The sequence below is a fragment of the Lemur catta genome, chromosome 1 (genome assembly GCF_020740605.2).
Source record: "Lemur catta isolate mLemCat1 chromosome 1, mLemCat1.pri, whole genome shotgun sequence".
NCBI classification, from domain to species: Eukaryota; Metazoa; Chordata; class Mammalia; order Primates; family Lemuridae; genus Lemur; species Lemur catta.
Genome location: NC_059128.1, coordinates 2225884 through 2242572, shown reverse-complemented (window position 1 = coordinate 2242572; position 16689 = coordinate 2225884). Strand labels below are relative to the sequence as shown.

The 16689-nt window shown below is 60.1% G+C and overlaps 1 protein-coding gene across 2 annotated transcripts; it reads left to right on the top strand.

Annotated features, from left to right (window-relative positions):
- The first annotated feature begins 174 nt into the window (after nucleotides 1-174).
- ZFYVE21 (zinc finger FYVE-type containing 21) lies at nucleotides 175-16634 on the top strand. 2 transcript variants are annotated; one of them, XM_045559893.1, is made up of 8 exons: nucleotides 175-418; nucleotides 10551-10601; nucleotides 11074-11242; nucleotides 12135-12210; nucleotides 12313-12404; nucleotides 12966-13019; nucleotides 15666-15808; nucleotides 15996-16634. In XM_045559893.1, exons 1-8 carry the CDS (start codon nucleotides 281-283, stop codon nucleotides 16029-16031), a joined length of 759 nt encoding a protein of 252 aa, XP_045415849.1. In that variant the 5' UTR covers nucleotides 175-280; the 3' UTR covers nucleotides 16032-16634. The 2 variants fall into 2 exon arrangements, with proteins under 2 accessions (XP_045415849.1, XP_045415858.1); XM_045559902.1 differs by lacking the exon at nucleotides 12966-13019.
- Nucleotides 16635-16689: the final 55 nt, after the last annotated feature.

The following is a 16689-nucleotide window of genomic DNA, read 5'->3' as shown; positions in this document are numbered from 1 at the left end:
CCAATCCAAAGTCTCAATCGCTCCGAGAGGGGTGGAGCGTTTCCGGGCCGGTCCTCACGGCCGATTGGTGATCGACGGCAGGGTGGCGGGGGCCGTGCCCTCGCACGTATTGGAGAGGGCCGAATGGGGCGGAGCCAGAGCTCCGATTGGTCCTCGCTCCGGGGAGGGCTTGGCGATTGGGCGCCGGCGCTGTCAACCGCGCGCGGGGCGGGGCGGCGGCACCACCCCGCTGGGTGAGGGGCCCGGTGCGGGGCTGCTGGCGAGAGGCTGAAGCGCCGTCATGTCCTCGGGGGTGGCCGCGCGCCGCGACGCCAAGAAGCTGGTGCGCTCCCCCAGCGGGCTGCGCATGGTGCCTGAGCACCGCGCCTTCGGGAGCCCGTTCGGCCTGGAGGAGCCGCAGTGGGTCCCGGACAAGGAGGTACGTGGCCGCCCGACCCCGCCCCGGCCCGGCCCCCGCCTCGGCCCTGCCCGGGCCCCGGGCCGCCGCGCCTGCCCGCCCGGGCTGCCCGACTCCCGCCGGCGTCCCGCCCCTGCCGCCTCCCCGAGGTCCCCTTCCGCAGCCGGCCTGGCCTGTCGCTCCCGGAGCACCCCCAGGCTTGCCCCGGGTTCCCCAGAGTCGCTCCTCGGGCCCCTCCGCCCTGGTGGGGCAAGGGGCGTCTGCGGGGTCCCGGGTTCGAGCAGGGCTTTCCGGACGGAGCGGGAGGTGCGCGTCCTGCACCTTCCCAGGTGCGAGACTCACTTCCCGCAGTTTCAGCTGGGCACGTTCTCGCTGAACCAGCCGCGCGCCTCTCCTGCGTCTCCCCGCGGCGCGGTGAAGGGGGCTTAAGTGTAACGCTGCATGTTCAGTCCTGCGGAACTGCGTGCTTAAAGTGGTTAAGGTGGTGAACTCCGAGTATTTTACCAAAATAAAAAACATTAGAGTGAAAAGTGATTTTAGAAAGGTAATAACATGACTCTCATAGATTTAAATAAACACGTTTTACAGACTGAGTTCATTCTCATTCACGCAGTGAGGGAACGGAGCAGGTGCCAGGACAGGGTCAAGAGGTCGAAACACGCAGGAGCTGGTAGAGGTTGAATGGAGGCAGCTGGAGGGAGCGCAGAGCCTCTGGGGACCAGGACGGACTTTGTAGGAATTTGTGGGTTGTTGGGGAGTGTTCCTCTCAGCACCCACAGTGCATGGAGCTACAGCTGGAGGGTGTGCTCTAGAGCTGCAGTCCCCAACCTCGGGCCGTGGACTGGTCCTGGTCAGTGGCCTGTTTGGCCCCGGGCGGCACAGCAGGAGGTGAGCAGCGAGCTGGGTAGGGAGCTTCGCCGGTACTTACAGCTGCTCCCCATCACCCGCACCACCACCTGTCGGATCGGCAGGGCATTAGATTCTCCCAGGAGCGCGAGCCCTGCTGTAAACAGGGCGTGCGAGGGTCTAGGTTGCGGCTCCTTATGAGAATCTAATGCCTGTTGGTCTGGGATGGAGCTCAGGCGGTGATGCCAGCGCCGGGGAGTGGCTGCAAATGCAGATTATCATTAGCAGAGAGAACTTTGTGATGCGCTTGAATCACCCCGAAACATTCCCCCTTGTGCCATCTGTGGAAAAATTGTCTTCCATGAAATGGGTCCCTGGTGCCAACAAGGTTGGGGACCACCACGCTAAGGTCTAGACCCGTATTTCTCACCTTTTTCCATTACTGTCCCCTAAGGACACTTCTTAGACATTTTTTTCCTGATCATCCTTCCATGAAATCTTTAAAAAAATTTTTTTTGACAAGGGAAAATTGTATGTGTTTATGGTGTACCCCCATGAAATCCCGCATGTCCGTGTGAGCCGCGTGGACAGTGTGAGAAACCGAGACCTGGGTGCGGTTCCCTCCTGCACACGGCGCTGTGTTTACGGTCCGACTCTTCGGCCGGCCCGCTGTGCTTCCCTCTGTCCCTCTCCCAGAGCCCCCGTCTATCAGCTGGAGCAGTCGTTCCACGTGTTCCCTGCGTAAGGTGCCTTTCTTTGCGGCCTGTCGAGGCCCTGAGCGTGAGGGGTGCGGGGCGCTGCCGGCTGGCCAGGCTGGCCAGGAATTCTGGGCTGCAGTGCTGCTGCGTCAGTGTGGCGCCCCTCGTGTCGGAAGAGCACTCCCAAGTTGCGTGATAGCGGGGCCTCCTCCGGAACGTCCCTGTTTGAATCATGATTAAGTGACCTGAGCAGCTGAGGAAGGTCCTGGAATCAGGGGGTTTGGGGGAGGGGGACTTTCTTCTCTGAGGTTTGTATTTTGAGTCTCACTGAGGCTCGGCCCTGCAGTCCAGAAATTACCGAGGACAGTGAGTGTTCTGGAGGAACTTTTGGGCTGGGCAGTGTGGATTGAAGTCTGGCTCTAGCTGCTGTGGCTCTCACCATAACAGTCACCTGACACTTGGTGCTGCTCTCTGCTGGCTGCGGCTTAAGGGACACAGGTAATCCTGCGTGGGGAGGAGGCTCAACTTGGAGATAACCAATTGTGGAGAAATGGGTTTGCGGTCTCAAGTGGGTGGAGGAGAATTGGGTAACCACGGTCCTCAGCCCCCCTTGGTGGCTGTGTGCTGATCAGTGTCATTGGTCCATCATGCATGTACCGAGTACTTACCAGGTGCCTGGCCCTGTGCATTGTCACTTTGGGCTTGAGGGTTATTCCTTTAAGATGTCGTGACAACATCAGGGAGTGTGAGCACACACATCCTTCTCCATCGAGCTGATCTGTAGCTCTCGGATTCTCAAGGAGCTTGTGACCCAGAGCTACTAGAGAATCGTTCCTGTCATAAACATGGAGAGGACAAAGTCTGGAGCTTGTCGGCAGGGGAGGCGGAGGCGTTGTGTGAAGTTCCGTGCCTCACCAGTTTGGGTGTAGGTGCTTGTGGTGCCAACGCAGCCTCGAACGATCTCTGGGCTTGTCCTACTGCCATCGCCTTATCCACCGGCCAGGAAGCGGGCTTGGGGTGGGCTGTGCAAGCATGCGGCCCTAAGGGCTTGTCGCCAGCAGCCCGAGATCTTGAGTTTTATTCTGAAAGCCCAAGCAGTCTTGCACCCTCCCCCTTTCTTCCTGTCCGTGGCACTGGGCATGACCCATGTATGACCCATGACCACAGCAAGTCGTTATGTATCTGTGCTGTCATTTTGACACTCAGATACTCTGTAGCTGCAGAGCCAGGGAGGAGAGAGCACAAGCGTGTGGAATAAAAACCAAGCCGGACTCAGGTGGGAAGAGACCTTGCGTCAAAGCACTGCCGAGGGCTGCTGGAGCGGCTCACCGGCCGGGCAGGAAAGGGTTTCTTTCTGTCCTAGGGAGGGGCAGGGCAGAGAGCCCTCAGGTCACCCGGAGGCTGGGCTGGGTCACTTCAGGGGCCTGAGGGACCGTGAGAAGCTGCACCTCGGCCTGCTGCAGTCAGACCCACAGCACTGTGCTGCAGTTGGCCAGTGGGGACAAGCAGTTCAGCCAGTGTTTTGTGAGGCAAAGAATGGGAACTTGGAGGGCTTTGTTGTGGGTCCATGGGAGATCTGTGATCCTCTCTAGGTCATATGGGGCAGGGTGGTTCTCGGCAGAACACTTTCTGAGAACGCTAAAGGCGGGACTTTGCAATTGTTTCCGGAGTCACAGGGTTCGGGTAAAGCTCACCCTCGTGAGGTGGCAGAGGGCTGCCAGAGTGTGCCAGGTGGCCGGCAGACCTTCACGAAACCCTGCCAGGGACACAGAACGGCTTCTCAAGGGTCCCCGTGGCTGGCTAAGAGCTTTTTCTCATGTTAGGAACAACTGTGACTGTGGAACAACCACCACAGAAAGGGATTCCTGGTGTCCAGCTTCTAGCACGTCCCTCCCAGGGTGTGATTTTCTACAGCTCGCATCTTTTGTCACCTGGAGCTATTTGACACTTCTGTCAACCGTAGAAAGCTGGTGGCAGTGCCAGTGATCCTAGTCCTAGAGATGCAGGTGACTTTGTCCTCCAGAGGGGCAGTTGATGTCCCCCCACACCCTCATCCTCATCCTGTCACCACCGTGGTCCTTGTGAGAGAAGCCGATTTCATTACCAAACTCATCCTTCACTCCTTGTCACCTGTGCGTGTCTGCTCTGTGGATTCTCCTTTGAAGCGTTTTGACATCGTATTGTTCCCTCCTTAATTAGTGAGTTAAATCTTTGCCACGCGCTCCTTTTACATTTGTGGGAGTTTTGCTGTCCCCTGTGAGGAACCCGAGAAGTACCGACTGTGGGAGCTGGGCGCAGCCAGCAGAGGACGGGTGGGGCGGACTCTTGTCACTCTGGCCTCAAAGGGAGGGCAGGCGTGCGTCCTAAGACTTTGTTGTTTTTATAGTAACTTTTTTTGAATATCCATTTAAACTGTCCAAACTATGTTTTCAGATTATATTGAGCGTGAGGGTGGAGACGCTCGGATTCCTGTGCTGTCAGATGCCCTCTGACTGCTCCGACCTGCCCCGCCGTGTCTGCCCCTCCCCGTCCCCCCCCCACCTCGGGCGTGGCTTAGCTGACAGCGTCTAGCTCGACCTTCTCTGTCAGGGTGGTGGGAGTCAGCTGGGGACGGTGAGGAGTGGCCCAGCGCCCAGGGCTCTGACTCTGGGGCGGGGCAGCCCGGGAAGAATGTGCCATTTGCACAGGGAGCTGCCCCACCTCCTGGCCCCTCCAGACAGCTCCTTCCGCTCAGCTTCCTCCCCCGGTCTGGGCTGCGCCCTGGACGGTGGCAGGAGGAATCCTGTGGGCGTGAGCGCAGGGTGCCCCGGGCTGGGGCCTCCTCAGTGATCTGCTTCGCGGGGACGCCGGGTCCTGTCCGTCCGGGCAGGCAGCGTCTGTCCCTGGCGGCTTTTCTGTCCAGCCCCAGCAGATGGGTCTCATTAGGGCCACCGCCCAAGTCGACTCTGCCTCATCCTCCCTTCTCTGTGTTTGTCACAGCCCGTCCCTCACGCCTAGTGGCCCTCAGCGAACGTTTTAAGGCCTGTTTTGTTGGGTCTGCTCCTGCAGGTCCCAGCTCCCCAGGCATCGTGCTGGTTTGGGTTTGCCCCGCCCACCCCAGGGTGACACATGTGGGTCTGACGTGACGTCTGAGGCTGGCATTTCAAACACCCTGGGCTAGCAGGGTGGGGATGGGTGAATCGCGCTTGGGTGTGGGCTTTGGCGAGTCCTCTGCGGCTCCTCAAATAGCTGTCACAGGGAACACCCGAGTGCCTCCAGGCCGGTTCGAGGAGCAGGCACCGGAGCCTGGTGTCCCCAGGGCGCTCTGGCCTTCCCTCTGGCGACGCTTCGCTTTCTGGCAAGGAATTAGTTAGTTGGCAGTGACTTTACTGGCATATCCTCACCCCTGCTCTATTTCCTTATTTGCTTTTCATATTAAATTGCTCTGTTCATAATTATAAAAATTTTTTTTCACTGGTATTAACAGGAAATTACCTTGTTTAAAAAAAAAAAATCTGTCAATTTCCCAAATAAGCTCATTGGTTATTTAGAGTACTGAAAAGTTTCTGGATCGCTTATATTTTTAAGGGAGTAAACTTAAGTTCTAAGCGTGGCCTCACGTGTCGCAGGTGATCGCAGATCTCTCAGCAGGTGTGAGAAGCAGCCTGTCCCAGGGTCGCCCAGCCTGTCCCAGGGTCACCCAGCCTGTCCCAGGGTCGCCCAGCGTGGTGCCGCCGCCGTTGCCGGCTGTGCAGCCACGGAGAGGCCAGTGCTCACGGCCTTCCTGCTCTTGCTTGTCACACGTTAGCCCCACCGTGGAGCTTCCTCCAGCAGATGCCAGGAGATTCTATGGCTGGCAGACATCCGGGGTCAGGGAAGAGGGCACAGAGGCAGGGGCCCTGTCACCGCAGTGCGTTCCAGAGGGACAGCGCTGGAGGGCAGGGGCAGGGCTGGAAGCAGGCGGCGCGGGAGAGCCCCGCCAGAGCTGCCAGCTGGACTCTGCAGACAGTTCCAGAAGGCTGGGGTGGGCTGGGCCTGGCTTCCGAGTCCAGAAAGCAGCTTAAGAGCAAAGAGGAAACGAGAAAACGTTAGTCATGGGATCTCAGAAAGCTTAGGCTCCGCGCCCGGTGCGGGGGCAGCGGCCGTGTGGGGCACAGCAGGGATGGGGCCTGTCCTCCCGCACGATGTGTCTGAAGAGCCCCTGGTGTGGCCCACAGCCGGGACGCCTGTCCTTCCGCAATGAAGGGCACACTTGGCTGTGGACCCCAGAGGACTCAGTCCTTCCCGGAGCATCTGCAGAGTCTGGGTACCACTGGGCTCCGTTTTGTGGGCTACGAGGAGTGGGCACTTAGCACCTGATGTGACCTTCGTTGTTTTTCTTTTTTTTCCTTTTATTTCTTCATTTCTATATTTCTTCAGTTTTTCTTTTCTTTTCTTCTCCATTTTAGCATCTTAACGTATCTTACTTGGCTCCAGGACTGCGCTTACCCAGTGACGTGAATTTCGTCTGCAGGACTTCTGTGGAGCCAGCCTGGTGCCGGGCACGCAGGGACAGTGAGGGCAGTAGGTGCCAGCGTCTCCCGGGTCTGCAGGTGGAGGCTGTGGCCCGGAGGAGGGCTGGGCTTCCCGGAGGAGGCGTGCGGAGCAGGGAGAGCTGCCGTGCCTGTGAGCTGGTGTCTCAGGAGGGCGGGTGGTGAGAGCGCCCGTGGGAGGCGGGCGTGGCCGAGTGCCCCCGCTGGCCCCTGGACCGAGTGTGCTGTGGCTGACCAGAGACGATGGTCAGGACCGAGACGGTGACGACACCATGGCATTAGCTGTTGCTCTGTGCCGGCTCTCCCCGCCCCACCCAGTGGCGGCCCCTGCTGCGGGCACCGCAGTCGTGGGAATTGGCCCCAGCTGTCCCAGAGTTGCTGGCGGAACAGTTACATTCGTGTCCAGAAACAGCCTTCCCACCGAGACACCGAGCGCTGAGCCTCGTCAGTCTCCTACTGGCACTGACGCGGCCGTCTGTCCCTGCAGATGAGGTTTGACCTGACTCTTGTGTCAGAGAAGAGGTCCGATCGCTTTTGTCTGCTTTGGTGATACTGTGGCCATTTCTAATCCTCTCTCCTTTTTGAGACGTTAGGCCCTCAGTTTATGCTCTTAAAGTCATTTCTGGTCTTGTCCGGTTCCCCTCCCTCCCACTGGAAGGGAAAGGAAGCTCTTAGTGGAGGGAAAGTGTCTTCTGTTTCCTTTGAGGATTATTGTGCCTTGAACATGGACGAGTGATTCTTAGTTCAGCTGAATCCTCAGTCGTCAGAAGCAAAAGCCCTGCACGTCTCCCGAGAAACGCCTTGGAGACCAACCACATCCAGCACCTGCCAGCTCACTTAACCCACACTGTTTCCAGGTCTCCACCTGCCCCTCACCGTGGCCGACAGCCCAACTCGGGAGTCTCCGAAGGCAGTGACCTCAGTAGAATGTGCCCATCATGCCAAGTGGCAGCCCCGCAATGCCACTCCTGCCTCTCTGGCACCTTCTTATTTAGTTTTTTTTTCTATTTTTCTTAATTTTTTTTTTGTTTTTTTTTTTGAGATAGAGTCTCACTCTCTTGCCCGGGCTAGAGTGAGTGCCGTGGCGTCAGCCTAGCTCACAGCAACCTCAAACTCCTGGGCTTAAGCAATCCTCCTGCCTCAGCCTCCCGAGTAGCTGGGACTATAGGCATGTGCCCGGCTAATTTTTTCTATATATTTTTAGTTGTCCAGCTAATTTCTTTTTATTTTTTAGTAGAGACGGGGGTCTCACTCTTGCTCAGGCTGGTCTCGAACCCCTGAGCTCAAACGATCCGACCGCCTCGGCCTCCCAGAGTGCTAGGATTACAGGCGTGAGCCACCGCGCCCGGCCAATTTATTTTTTATTTTTTTAAAAGCCAGTCAAATTTAGCAGTGGGGGGTTGAATACCAACTTTAGTGACACTAACGTTAATAAGTTCTGATAACCCACTGCCATCAGACCAGCCTTGTTTAGTTCTTAAAAAGCCCCAGAAGAGGAAGGTCTTTTTCTCGCCCTCCGGAGGAAGGAACCAAACTTGAGGGAGGTCAAGCCCTGGTTCCACAGCCCCTGCGTGCTGCGGAGCGGGGCAGGCAGGCCGGCACCACACTGCGGCTTAGGAACACGTGTGTAACCGCTCGTCAAGCGCAGGGGTCGCCATTGTCATGGCAAAAGTATCCTTCACTGTATCCGAAAGCCACGCAGCCACGTGGATTCCTTCAGAGCCAGCCTCAGCGTCTTCAAGTTGGACTGGGTGTCAGGCGGCTCCTAACGCCACTGTCGGAGGAGGGAGCGATAGAAGGCAGAGGGTCCGTCACTGGTGGTATCACCCTAACCCTGTGCTCCAAGCTCGCAGCAGGGCCTCTCCTGCCATCCAGGGTGAGCAGGAGGTGGCGAGTTCAGGATGGAGCCTTCCGGGTCAAGCTTGGGAGTTCTGAGCCTTGGGTGCTGTGAGCGAGCAGTGCGCGGAGACGGGACCCTGCGGTCCCCGGGGTTTGTGCTGGGAAGCCCCGCCCAAGTGGGGAACGCATCCGGCTTGTTGTTCTGAGCGGAATGGGCAAAGCTGGGTTCCCGGAGCAGGCTGGGCAGTGGACAGGCACGAGCAGAAAGCTGGCTGGGCAGCGCTCTGACCTGGGGCTGATTCTAGAAGGTGCGCTGTGATGAGTCCCGTGGGGGCTCAGAGGCTGGGCTGGTTCTTCCAAGTTGTCCACGGGGCCGAGGCTGCCCACGGTGGGCTCACCTCTTCAGTGAGGGCCCCTGGTGAGGGTGAGAGCTCAGGGCAGGTGGTGGCTCCAGCAGCAGGGCCTGGATGGGCTGTGGGGTGCTTGGAAGATGTGCCCAGCGTGTCCGTGAGCATTATTTTTGGCTAGTCAAGTGGAACAGTGGGAGTTTAGCCAGCATTTTAAACTCGTTTCATTTCTGACTTGATCGATTTCACTTCCACATGCACCTGGATATCGGACTGTCTGAAGCGGGCAGCCCTGGAGAGGGCCGTCCTCAGGGGTCTGCTGTCGGCGTCCTCTCGTCCCTGGTGCTGCGGTGTCAGGCGCCAGCCTAAGGCCCACGAGCTTCCTTGCCGGCCTGGAGCTGGCCACTCTGCCCCAGCCCGGGTTGTGTGCTCCCTACGTCCAGGCAGCGGGAGTTTATTTTAAACAATTCATAAAGGAGGTGACTGTCCTCGACCAGCTTGGGTTGAGCCTGCAAGTGTGGGGTGAGCCAGACACCCCTGCCAGGCCCGCCTGCCCCTCCGCGGCGCCGGCTCTAGGCTTGGAGAAGAAAGTACTTTCTTAGGGTCACAGCCACCCTTATGGCGCCCAACAGGTGGCCACGGGGTTTGAGGTCCAGGGTATTTGGGGACATCATGCTTGTCCCCTAGGTTTCAGTGGCTCCGGGCTGTGCTCAGAGTCACCTTGTTTTCTGCTCTGAGCGTTGTTACAGCCCTTAGGTGATTCGAAGTGTAATTCTGAGGTTTGACCCGAGGCAGCTGAGGAAACTTCCAGTGTGATTCAAATTCAGCACAAACAGCCCGGAGAACGGTCACCTCTGTCACCTCTGTCACCTCTTCCGCTGTCGTGAGGGAGCTTGGCAGGGCAGGAAGGCAAGCTCTCGAGGGCCGGGTTCCTGTCTCTTCTGTTCACCCGTGTCCCCAGGGCAGCGGTGCTGGCCACGTGGCTCCAGGTCTGCTTGGTCACCACCTGGCAGGGGTGAGCCCCAGCGCCCCTCTGCCCGGTCCCCAGGTCCTGAATTCCCGTCTGCCCCGCGCCCGGCCACCTGCGGCTCCTGGCTCTGCACGAGCGTCCTGCGCGTAGAACCCTCTTTGCGGGGAGAGTCCGGCCCGAGAGCCCGGGCTGCGGTCGGAGCCTTTCCCGTCCCCGTCTCGGGAGGCGTCTTCACGCGTGTCCAGGCCCCGCCCTGCCCACCTGGCGCCGCGTCGTCCCCACGTTCCGCTTCAGCCGCTTCCTAAGGCTCCGGCCGCGTGGCCGGGCGCTCAGACCCGGAGCAAACGGTGTCGCTCCGTCGGGCCCCGCGCGGGAGGTGGCCGGTGTGTGGCTTCTGCGCCCACGCGTCCTGCCGGGGGCAGCGATTGCGCTCGCGTCTCTGGTTGCAGGAGCGGGTCGGGCCGGAGGGAGTTGCTCAAGCAGGGGATGCGCGGGGCAGGACCGAGGGCGGGGGATGCGCGGGGCAGGACCGAGGGCGGGGGATGCGCGGGGCAGGACCGAGGGCGGGGGATGCGCGGGGCAGGACCGAGGGCGGGGGATGCGCGGGGCAGGAGGGTCAAACCCGCGCCCCCTCCCTGCCCGGCGGGACCGGCCCACAGCCGGGGCCCCGGCGCGTCCGCTGCGGCGCGGGGCTTCCGAGCCTGGGTGGCGCCGCCGCACCAGGAACCGGCCGGCTGCGGGGCGGTGCGGGGGTGCGGGGTGGTGTGGGGGTGCAGAACGGTGCGGGCGAGGGGGATGCGGGGGGGGGGGCGATGGGGGGCGCGGGGCGATGGGGATGCGGGGCGGTGTGGGGGTGCGGGAGGAGAGGCTGGTGTCCCGGCCCTGCCTCAGCAGCGTCACCCACGGAGCCGGACTGTGATACTTTGCCGTCTTCTCTCCCAGTGTCCCAGGTGTATGCAGTGTGATGCCAAATTCGACTTTATCACCAGAAAGGTGAGTGGAGGCCATGGAGCGGGGCGTGGGAGGACCGACTGGGTGGGGCCCTTCCCGGGGAGGGGCCCGTTCCTCTGGGAGGGAACGGCTGTTGCGGGGCTTGTTTGTTGCGGGGCTTGTTTTGAAGCCCCGGGCTAAAAGACTCAGTGGAAAGCGACTGGCCCAGATCCCAGGAGTGCAGCTCAAGCGCTCATGTGACCCTGTGCCGTGTAACCCCTGCAGGCTGCTGCCCAGACGGGTGCTGCCCCCAGAGAGTCGGGTCCTGAAAGGGCGACCGGTGGGCGCGGCGTGGGCCGCTGAGGGATGGGAAGGGGGCCTTGCGATTTCCCAGGGGAGCCAGAGCCCTGCCGTGTGCCCGGACCCGCAGGGCCCTGGTGGAGGTGACCCTCTCGGGCCGGTGTCGGCAGCAGCCCGGGGTGGTCTGGGGGAACTTGTCCTCTCCTCACCGCCCATCCTCCGGCCACACGCCCAGCACCACTGTCGCCGCTGCGGGAGGTGCTTCTGTGACAGGTGCTGCAGCCAGAAGGTGTCCCTGCGGCGCATGTGCTTCGTGGACCCCGTGCGGCAGTGTGCGGAGTGTGCCCTGGTGTCCCACAAGGAGGCCGAGTTCTACGACAAGCAGCTCAAAGTGCTCCTGAGTGGTAAGCGGCCTGGAGCGTCCCAGGCATTTCCCATGAGGAGACTCACACTCCGTCCTGTCTCTGTCCAAGCCGTGGCCTATGAAGGGGTCTCTTCCACTTTGTCTTTGACGTTCTCTCTCTCCCTCCTCGTTTTCGTCTGGATTCATGTAGCAGCAGTGGTAGAGCCTACTCTTCAGAGACGGAAACGTCATCTAAACACTGGTCCTGACTGCTGGGCATGTCAGGCGGGAGGGGACGCCCTGGCCCCGGCAGCACCGTCCCCGGCGGGAGCTCTGGCCCTGGCGGTCGAGTCTGTGGCTGTGGCCCCGGAGAAGAGGCCCAGAGACTCCCACTAGCAGCACATGCACAGCGCGGTTCTGTGCCGTCTCGGGGTCACAGCCTGGGAGGAAGGAGCCCTCCAGAGGGTTAGGGTCGCCCCCGGGGCCTCTGGGAACTGAGCCGCTGCCACTCCCTGAGCTCTGCCGGGGCCCTGGGCGGCCCGGCCTTCGGCTCACAGTGGCCTCCCGGCGGGGTCTGAGCCTTGTGGGGTTTGTTTTGCCCTCTGTCTGCCCTTGGGTCCCGTCCCGTCAGCTCCTAGAAGGTGTGGGTGGCAGGCTCGTTGTTCTTCCTCCTGGGCCTTTGTGGTGAATTCCCCTGCGCACTTCATTTGAAAGACGTAAAACATCTCTAGGCGCTCGGAGCGAGCAGAGCCTGCCGTGTAGAGCAGCTCCTTCGTTTCACGTCTTCGGCCCCTCGTCCCGTCCTGCACAGCCGAAGGGTCCCTAGAACAGAGCCGCGTGTGTTTCTTGTTTCCGTTCCGTCCCGTGCGCGTCTCCGTGTGTGGCGCTCGGCCGGGGCAGGCTGCGTGGAGAACAAGCAGGTCCTGTTCTCACGCTTGTTTTTGTGTCCTAAGGAGCCACCTTCCTCGTAACTTTTGGGAACTCAGAGAAACCTGAAACCATGGTTTGTCGTCTTTCCAACAACCAGAGGTAAGAGCCGGAACCCTACTTGGCGCGGGACAGATTGTCACGGACTGTGGACCTCACCAGCGCGGAAGTGTAACATGATTTGGAAACTTTTGCTTGATGTAGATACTTGTTTCTGGACGGAGACAGCCACTATGAAATCGAAATTGCACACATTTCAACCGTGCAGATCCTCACGGACGGCGTCCCTCCAGGAGGTAACTGCTGCCCTGTCCCTTCCACAGCAGGGGTTTGGTGCCGCACGTGGGTGACGGGAGCCTGTCTCCACGACAGCCTGCCTCCTCTCCGGTGGGGCTCGTGTTTAGTCGGGGGCTTTGGGGCCTGCCGGGGGCTGGGGCTTCACTGTGACGGGGAAGGACAGCTAGCCGAGCGTGTCGTAGTGGCTGCCCTTTGCCCAAGTGCTCTGACGTGTCACTCCATTTACTGCTGGACTCAGACCAGGGACAAAGCTGCACATGCAATAACCAAGATTCCCACAAAGGTCCGGAGTGACGGCTGTTGGGGAACCAGCACTTCAGCCCCCCTGTCACTTGCTCTGCCCGCGGGGCCTGTGCAGACTCAGTCCTGTGTGCGTTTCCGTGTGAGCCTCGAGAGCACTTAGCCTAGTCTGGAGCTTTGCGACTAAACCCGCTGCCGTGGCGTGTGCGCTCCTGGTCCGTGGGCCGCTGGGACTCGCTGTGACCTGACGTGTCTGCCTTCCGTTCTCTCACTGGCTCTGACTGCTGCTCTCTGCGCCGCCCGCCGCCGTCTTGCCGTAGAAAGAGACATTCGCGCCGACACCGGCCTCCGGCGCAGCCTGCTGGGCCCTGAAGGTCAGCCCTGCCCTCCGCTCGCCGCTCCGCTTCCGTCCCCGGGGCGCCCGTGCCAGGGTTCTTTGTGAAACTCGCCGTCACTGTTTGGGTTGATTGGGGAGAGATGTTGGTCCAACATGTGGGTCTGCAGAGCCTAAATGGAAACATCCTGGCACTGCGGTCCCCGGTCCCCCACCCCTGGGCGAGGACGGTCCCTGTCAGGCACAGCAGGAGGTGATCAGGGAGGGAAGCTCCGTCCGTGTTCACAGCCGCTCAGGTCACTGTGTCACCGTCACCGCCTGCGCGCCCCTCCTTTCGGATCAGTGGCATTAGATTCTCACCCAGCGTGAACCCTGCTGTAAACTGTGTGCCAGGGGTCCAGGTCGCGGCTCCGTATGAGAATCTAACGCCTGGTGATCCGGGCTGGAGCTGGGGCGGTGACGCCAGTGCCGGGGAGCGGCTGCAAATACAAATCGTCATTAGCAGAGAGGACTGACTGCGCAGTAAATGGGATGCGCTTGAATCACCCCGAACCCATCCCCTCCTGCCCCCATCTGTGGAAAAATTGTCTTCCATGAAACTGGTCCCTGGTGTCAAAGAGGTGGGGGAGCGCTGTCCTAGCAGAAGAAAATATATCTGCTCAGTTCTGTGGGCGCTGGGGGCGGGGAATGTTACCCGCTAGTTGACAGGCTCCTGTCAGCGTCTGCCCAGAGCAGGCTGGGGCGCGGGCACCTCTCAGTGCTGCCCAGGGGCCTCTTGGGACCCTCAGCCTCTCTCAGCACTTCTGTCTCATCCACCCGAACGATGAGGTGAGAGGGCCGGGCCGGGGTCTTGCTCCTCTGTCCCCTGAGCACGGGGTGCATGTGGCCCTGGGGAGGCTGCGGGGAGAGCCCTGGTGTGGGGCGGGGTCTGGAGACGCTGGGCTGGCCCGGTGCCCGCTCTGCCCGGCGCCTCCGGGGAGCCCGAAGCTCAGGAGCGTGACGTGCTGCGGTCGGCCGAGCCTCACACACATCGTCTCCCCGACTCTGGCACTGTGCACCCTGCAGGGCGCATTTGGGGGTGCAGTGAGCCCTGCTCTGCCCAGTGTTTTCTAGACTTAGGAGCCCGGAACCTTGTCTTCGGGTGGGGGTGGGGACAGTGGGAACAGTCCCCTGAGCTGAAGGCAGCCCGGGGGTCCACCTGCCAGCCTGGGCCCTCTGGAGCGGGGGCTCACGCTTGTTCTGTCGAGGGCCAGGTAGTAAATCTTTGCTGGCCACACACGCTGTCACGAAGCTCGGAGGCAGCCACAGACCCCAGGGGGACAGATGGCCATGGCTGTGATCCGGTAAAACTTTATTCACCAAAGCAGGTGGGGGCAGAGCCGGGGTGCACCTGCTCCAGAGCACAGGTGGGCGCTCCCAAAGCAGCCTGGTGGGGCCTCAGCCTGACAGGCAAGGTTTCCAGGGGTCTCTGGGCTTTAAAACAGAACGTGGCTCGTGTGACAGCATGGCTTAGTGGCCTGCCTGGGCACAGCGCTTTACAGCTGGCCCTGCCCCTTCCCGAGCGAGCGCAGCTGTGTGCCCGCCTGCAGGCTTGGCACCCTCCACCCAGTGCTGGGAGAGCCGGGCCCTCAGTTTGATTCGGAGATCCGTGTCTGATTGAGGGAAACTCCTGAGGGGTAGGTGATTGCTCGAAATGGAGTTTTCCTCCGAAAGTCACGAGTAGAAGAGCTGTAGTCACTTATGGTGGCGCTGTAGTCCCAGCTACTCAGGGTCGCTTGAGCCCAGGAGTTTGAGCCTGCAGTGAGCTGTGATTAGGCCACCGTACTCCAGACTGGGCAACACAGTGAGACCTTTTTCTCTAAAATTTTTAAAAAGCTGTAGGTCAAGTTCACCATGAGGCTCAGCCCCACAGGTCTTTTTCTACACTGTAGCCTTGACTGTGAAGAGCTGTTCTGTTCCGTGAGTGGTTTCTTGGAGCAGGTGCTGGAATTGAGTCGTTGTCATGGGAGTAGCTGGTCATGGCCCAGAGATAGGGGCCCAGTAGGCCGATCCCCCAACATAGGGTGTTTCTGGGCCCCCATGTCAGGTCGGGGGGAACAGCCCATGACTGGGGCGCGGTGGTGTTTTCCTGGTGTGAGGCCCTGACCGGTACCAACGATCTCCGCTTTGGCCCAGGTGCTCAGTAGTGGGACAGTCAAGGCCTCTGACCTCCAGGTGAGAGGCCAGCGCTGCCACAAGCGTTTGCTTGGCCTGTCTGCCAATGGCCAGGGCTCTCTTGACGTGGCCTCTACCCTCCTGCCAGCCCTGGATGCAGAGGGGTGTGACTGGTGCTTAGAGGGGAGCCAGCCTTGTGTGGGGGGGGTTCTCCGAAGGCAGGAATCCCCACACAGGCCAGGGGAGCCCAGCAGTTTCTGGATTAGCTGAGAACAAGGCCTCTCACGCAGCTCTCAGTGACGTGGTTCTACGTGTCCCTGGCCATGGAGGGCCTGGGGCCAGGTGTCTTGGTCCCTTGCCCACCCTCTGTGAACCTGGGTCTCCCATCAGAGAGCCATGAAGGGACCAAGTTCATGGGGGCTCCTTAGGGCTGTTCCCTAGAGCAGCACAAGGTCAGGGAGGCACCTGGGTCCCACACGTCATGGCACTTGGGGTCCCCTTTGCACCTTCTTACCTTGTCCCCTTCCTCCAGGAGGCAACACGCGGGCCACGGGCATGTTCCTGCAGTATACGGTGCCAGGGGCCGAGGGTGTGGCCCAGCTGCAGCTGACAGCTGGGGAGGACGGCAACGCCAGCAGGAGACAGGCGGCCGCGTGGCTGGTGGCCATGCACAAGGTACTGTGGCCGGGGAGGCTGGGCCAGCCCTTCTGCTTAGAGCAAAAGGAGCTTTTCAGAGAAAGGTCCGTCTTCCTCCTGCCCTGTGCCCGCCCCACCCAGCTCCCCTGAAGCACACGCAGGGTCAGCTCCGACCAGGCATGGGACCCATCGTCTTCTGTTGTGTTTATTTCTCGTCACCCTGCAGGCTGCTAAGCTCCTCTATGAGTCTCGGGACCAGTGACTTCACGTGTGAGCTGAGCTTGGGGTACGTCTGGGCACTGGGACTGAGGCGCTTGGAACGGCGGAACCCACTGCCTGTGTACCGCGGGGCTTCCTCTTGTGCTGGGAAATGCAGCTCGCGTGTTTGGAGAGACAGAGGTATTCACTTACCTAGTGCAATACGTACACAGTTTATTAACGCTTTCAACAGCTTCACGTTTTAGAATTTGTGTATTATCTTATTGATAATTACGAGTGGGAGAGACTGAGCTACACTACTACCAAACTATTTTTAGCATAATCTATACCATGTTTTTGAGTTCCCAGGCCTGCTAGAAGGTTCTGGCCCAGCAATGTTCATTAATTTGTCCCCAGAACCAGCGTGGGCAGTGCTGGCTCCGGCCTCCGAGCTGTAGGGAGCTGCATGTTGGTGACAGCACTTGCCTTCGCCCAGTTTAGGACTGTCTGTCCACCCTGTCACTAATCTCGGGCTATGAACATCCTTTGCTATTTCACTGTGGGGAAGGCGCTGGGTTTTTTTGTACTTTTCACTGTTTCACTTTATTAAAATGACTGTACAGCAGTTTGTACATAAAGCTTATGATTAAAACCTATTTTGAACATACAGATGAGGCAGCTTCTTCCTGTGTCCAGGTCACCTGTGTCCTCGTGCCACAGCT

Coding starts and splice junctions, on each gene's coding strand:
- ZFYVE21 (XM_045559893.1), top strand. CDS start 281: ATGTCCTCGGGGGTGGCCGCGCGCCGCGACGCCAAGAAGCTGGTGCGC. Junction 10,602..11,073: donor TCGACTTTATCACCAGAAAG/GTGAGTGGAGGC, acceptor CCACACGCCCAG/CACCACTGTCGCCGCTGCGG. Junction 15,809..15,995: donor GGCTGGTGGCCATGCACAAG/GTACTGTGGCCG, acceptor GTCACCCTGCAG/GCTGCTAAGCTCCTCTATGA.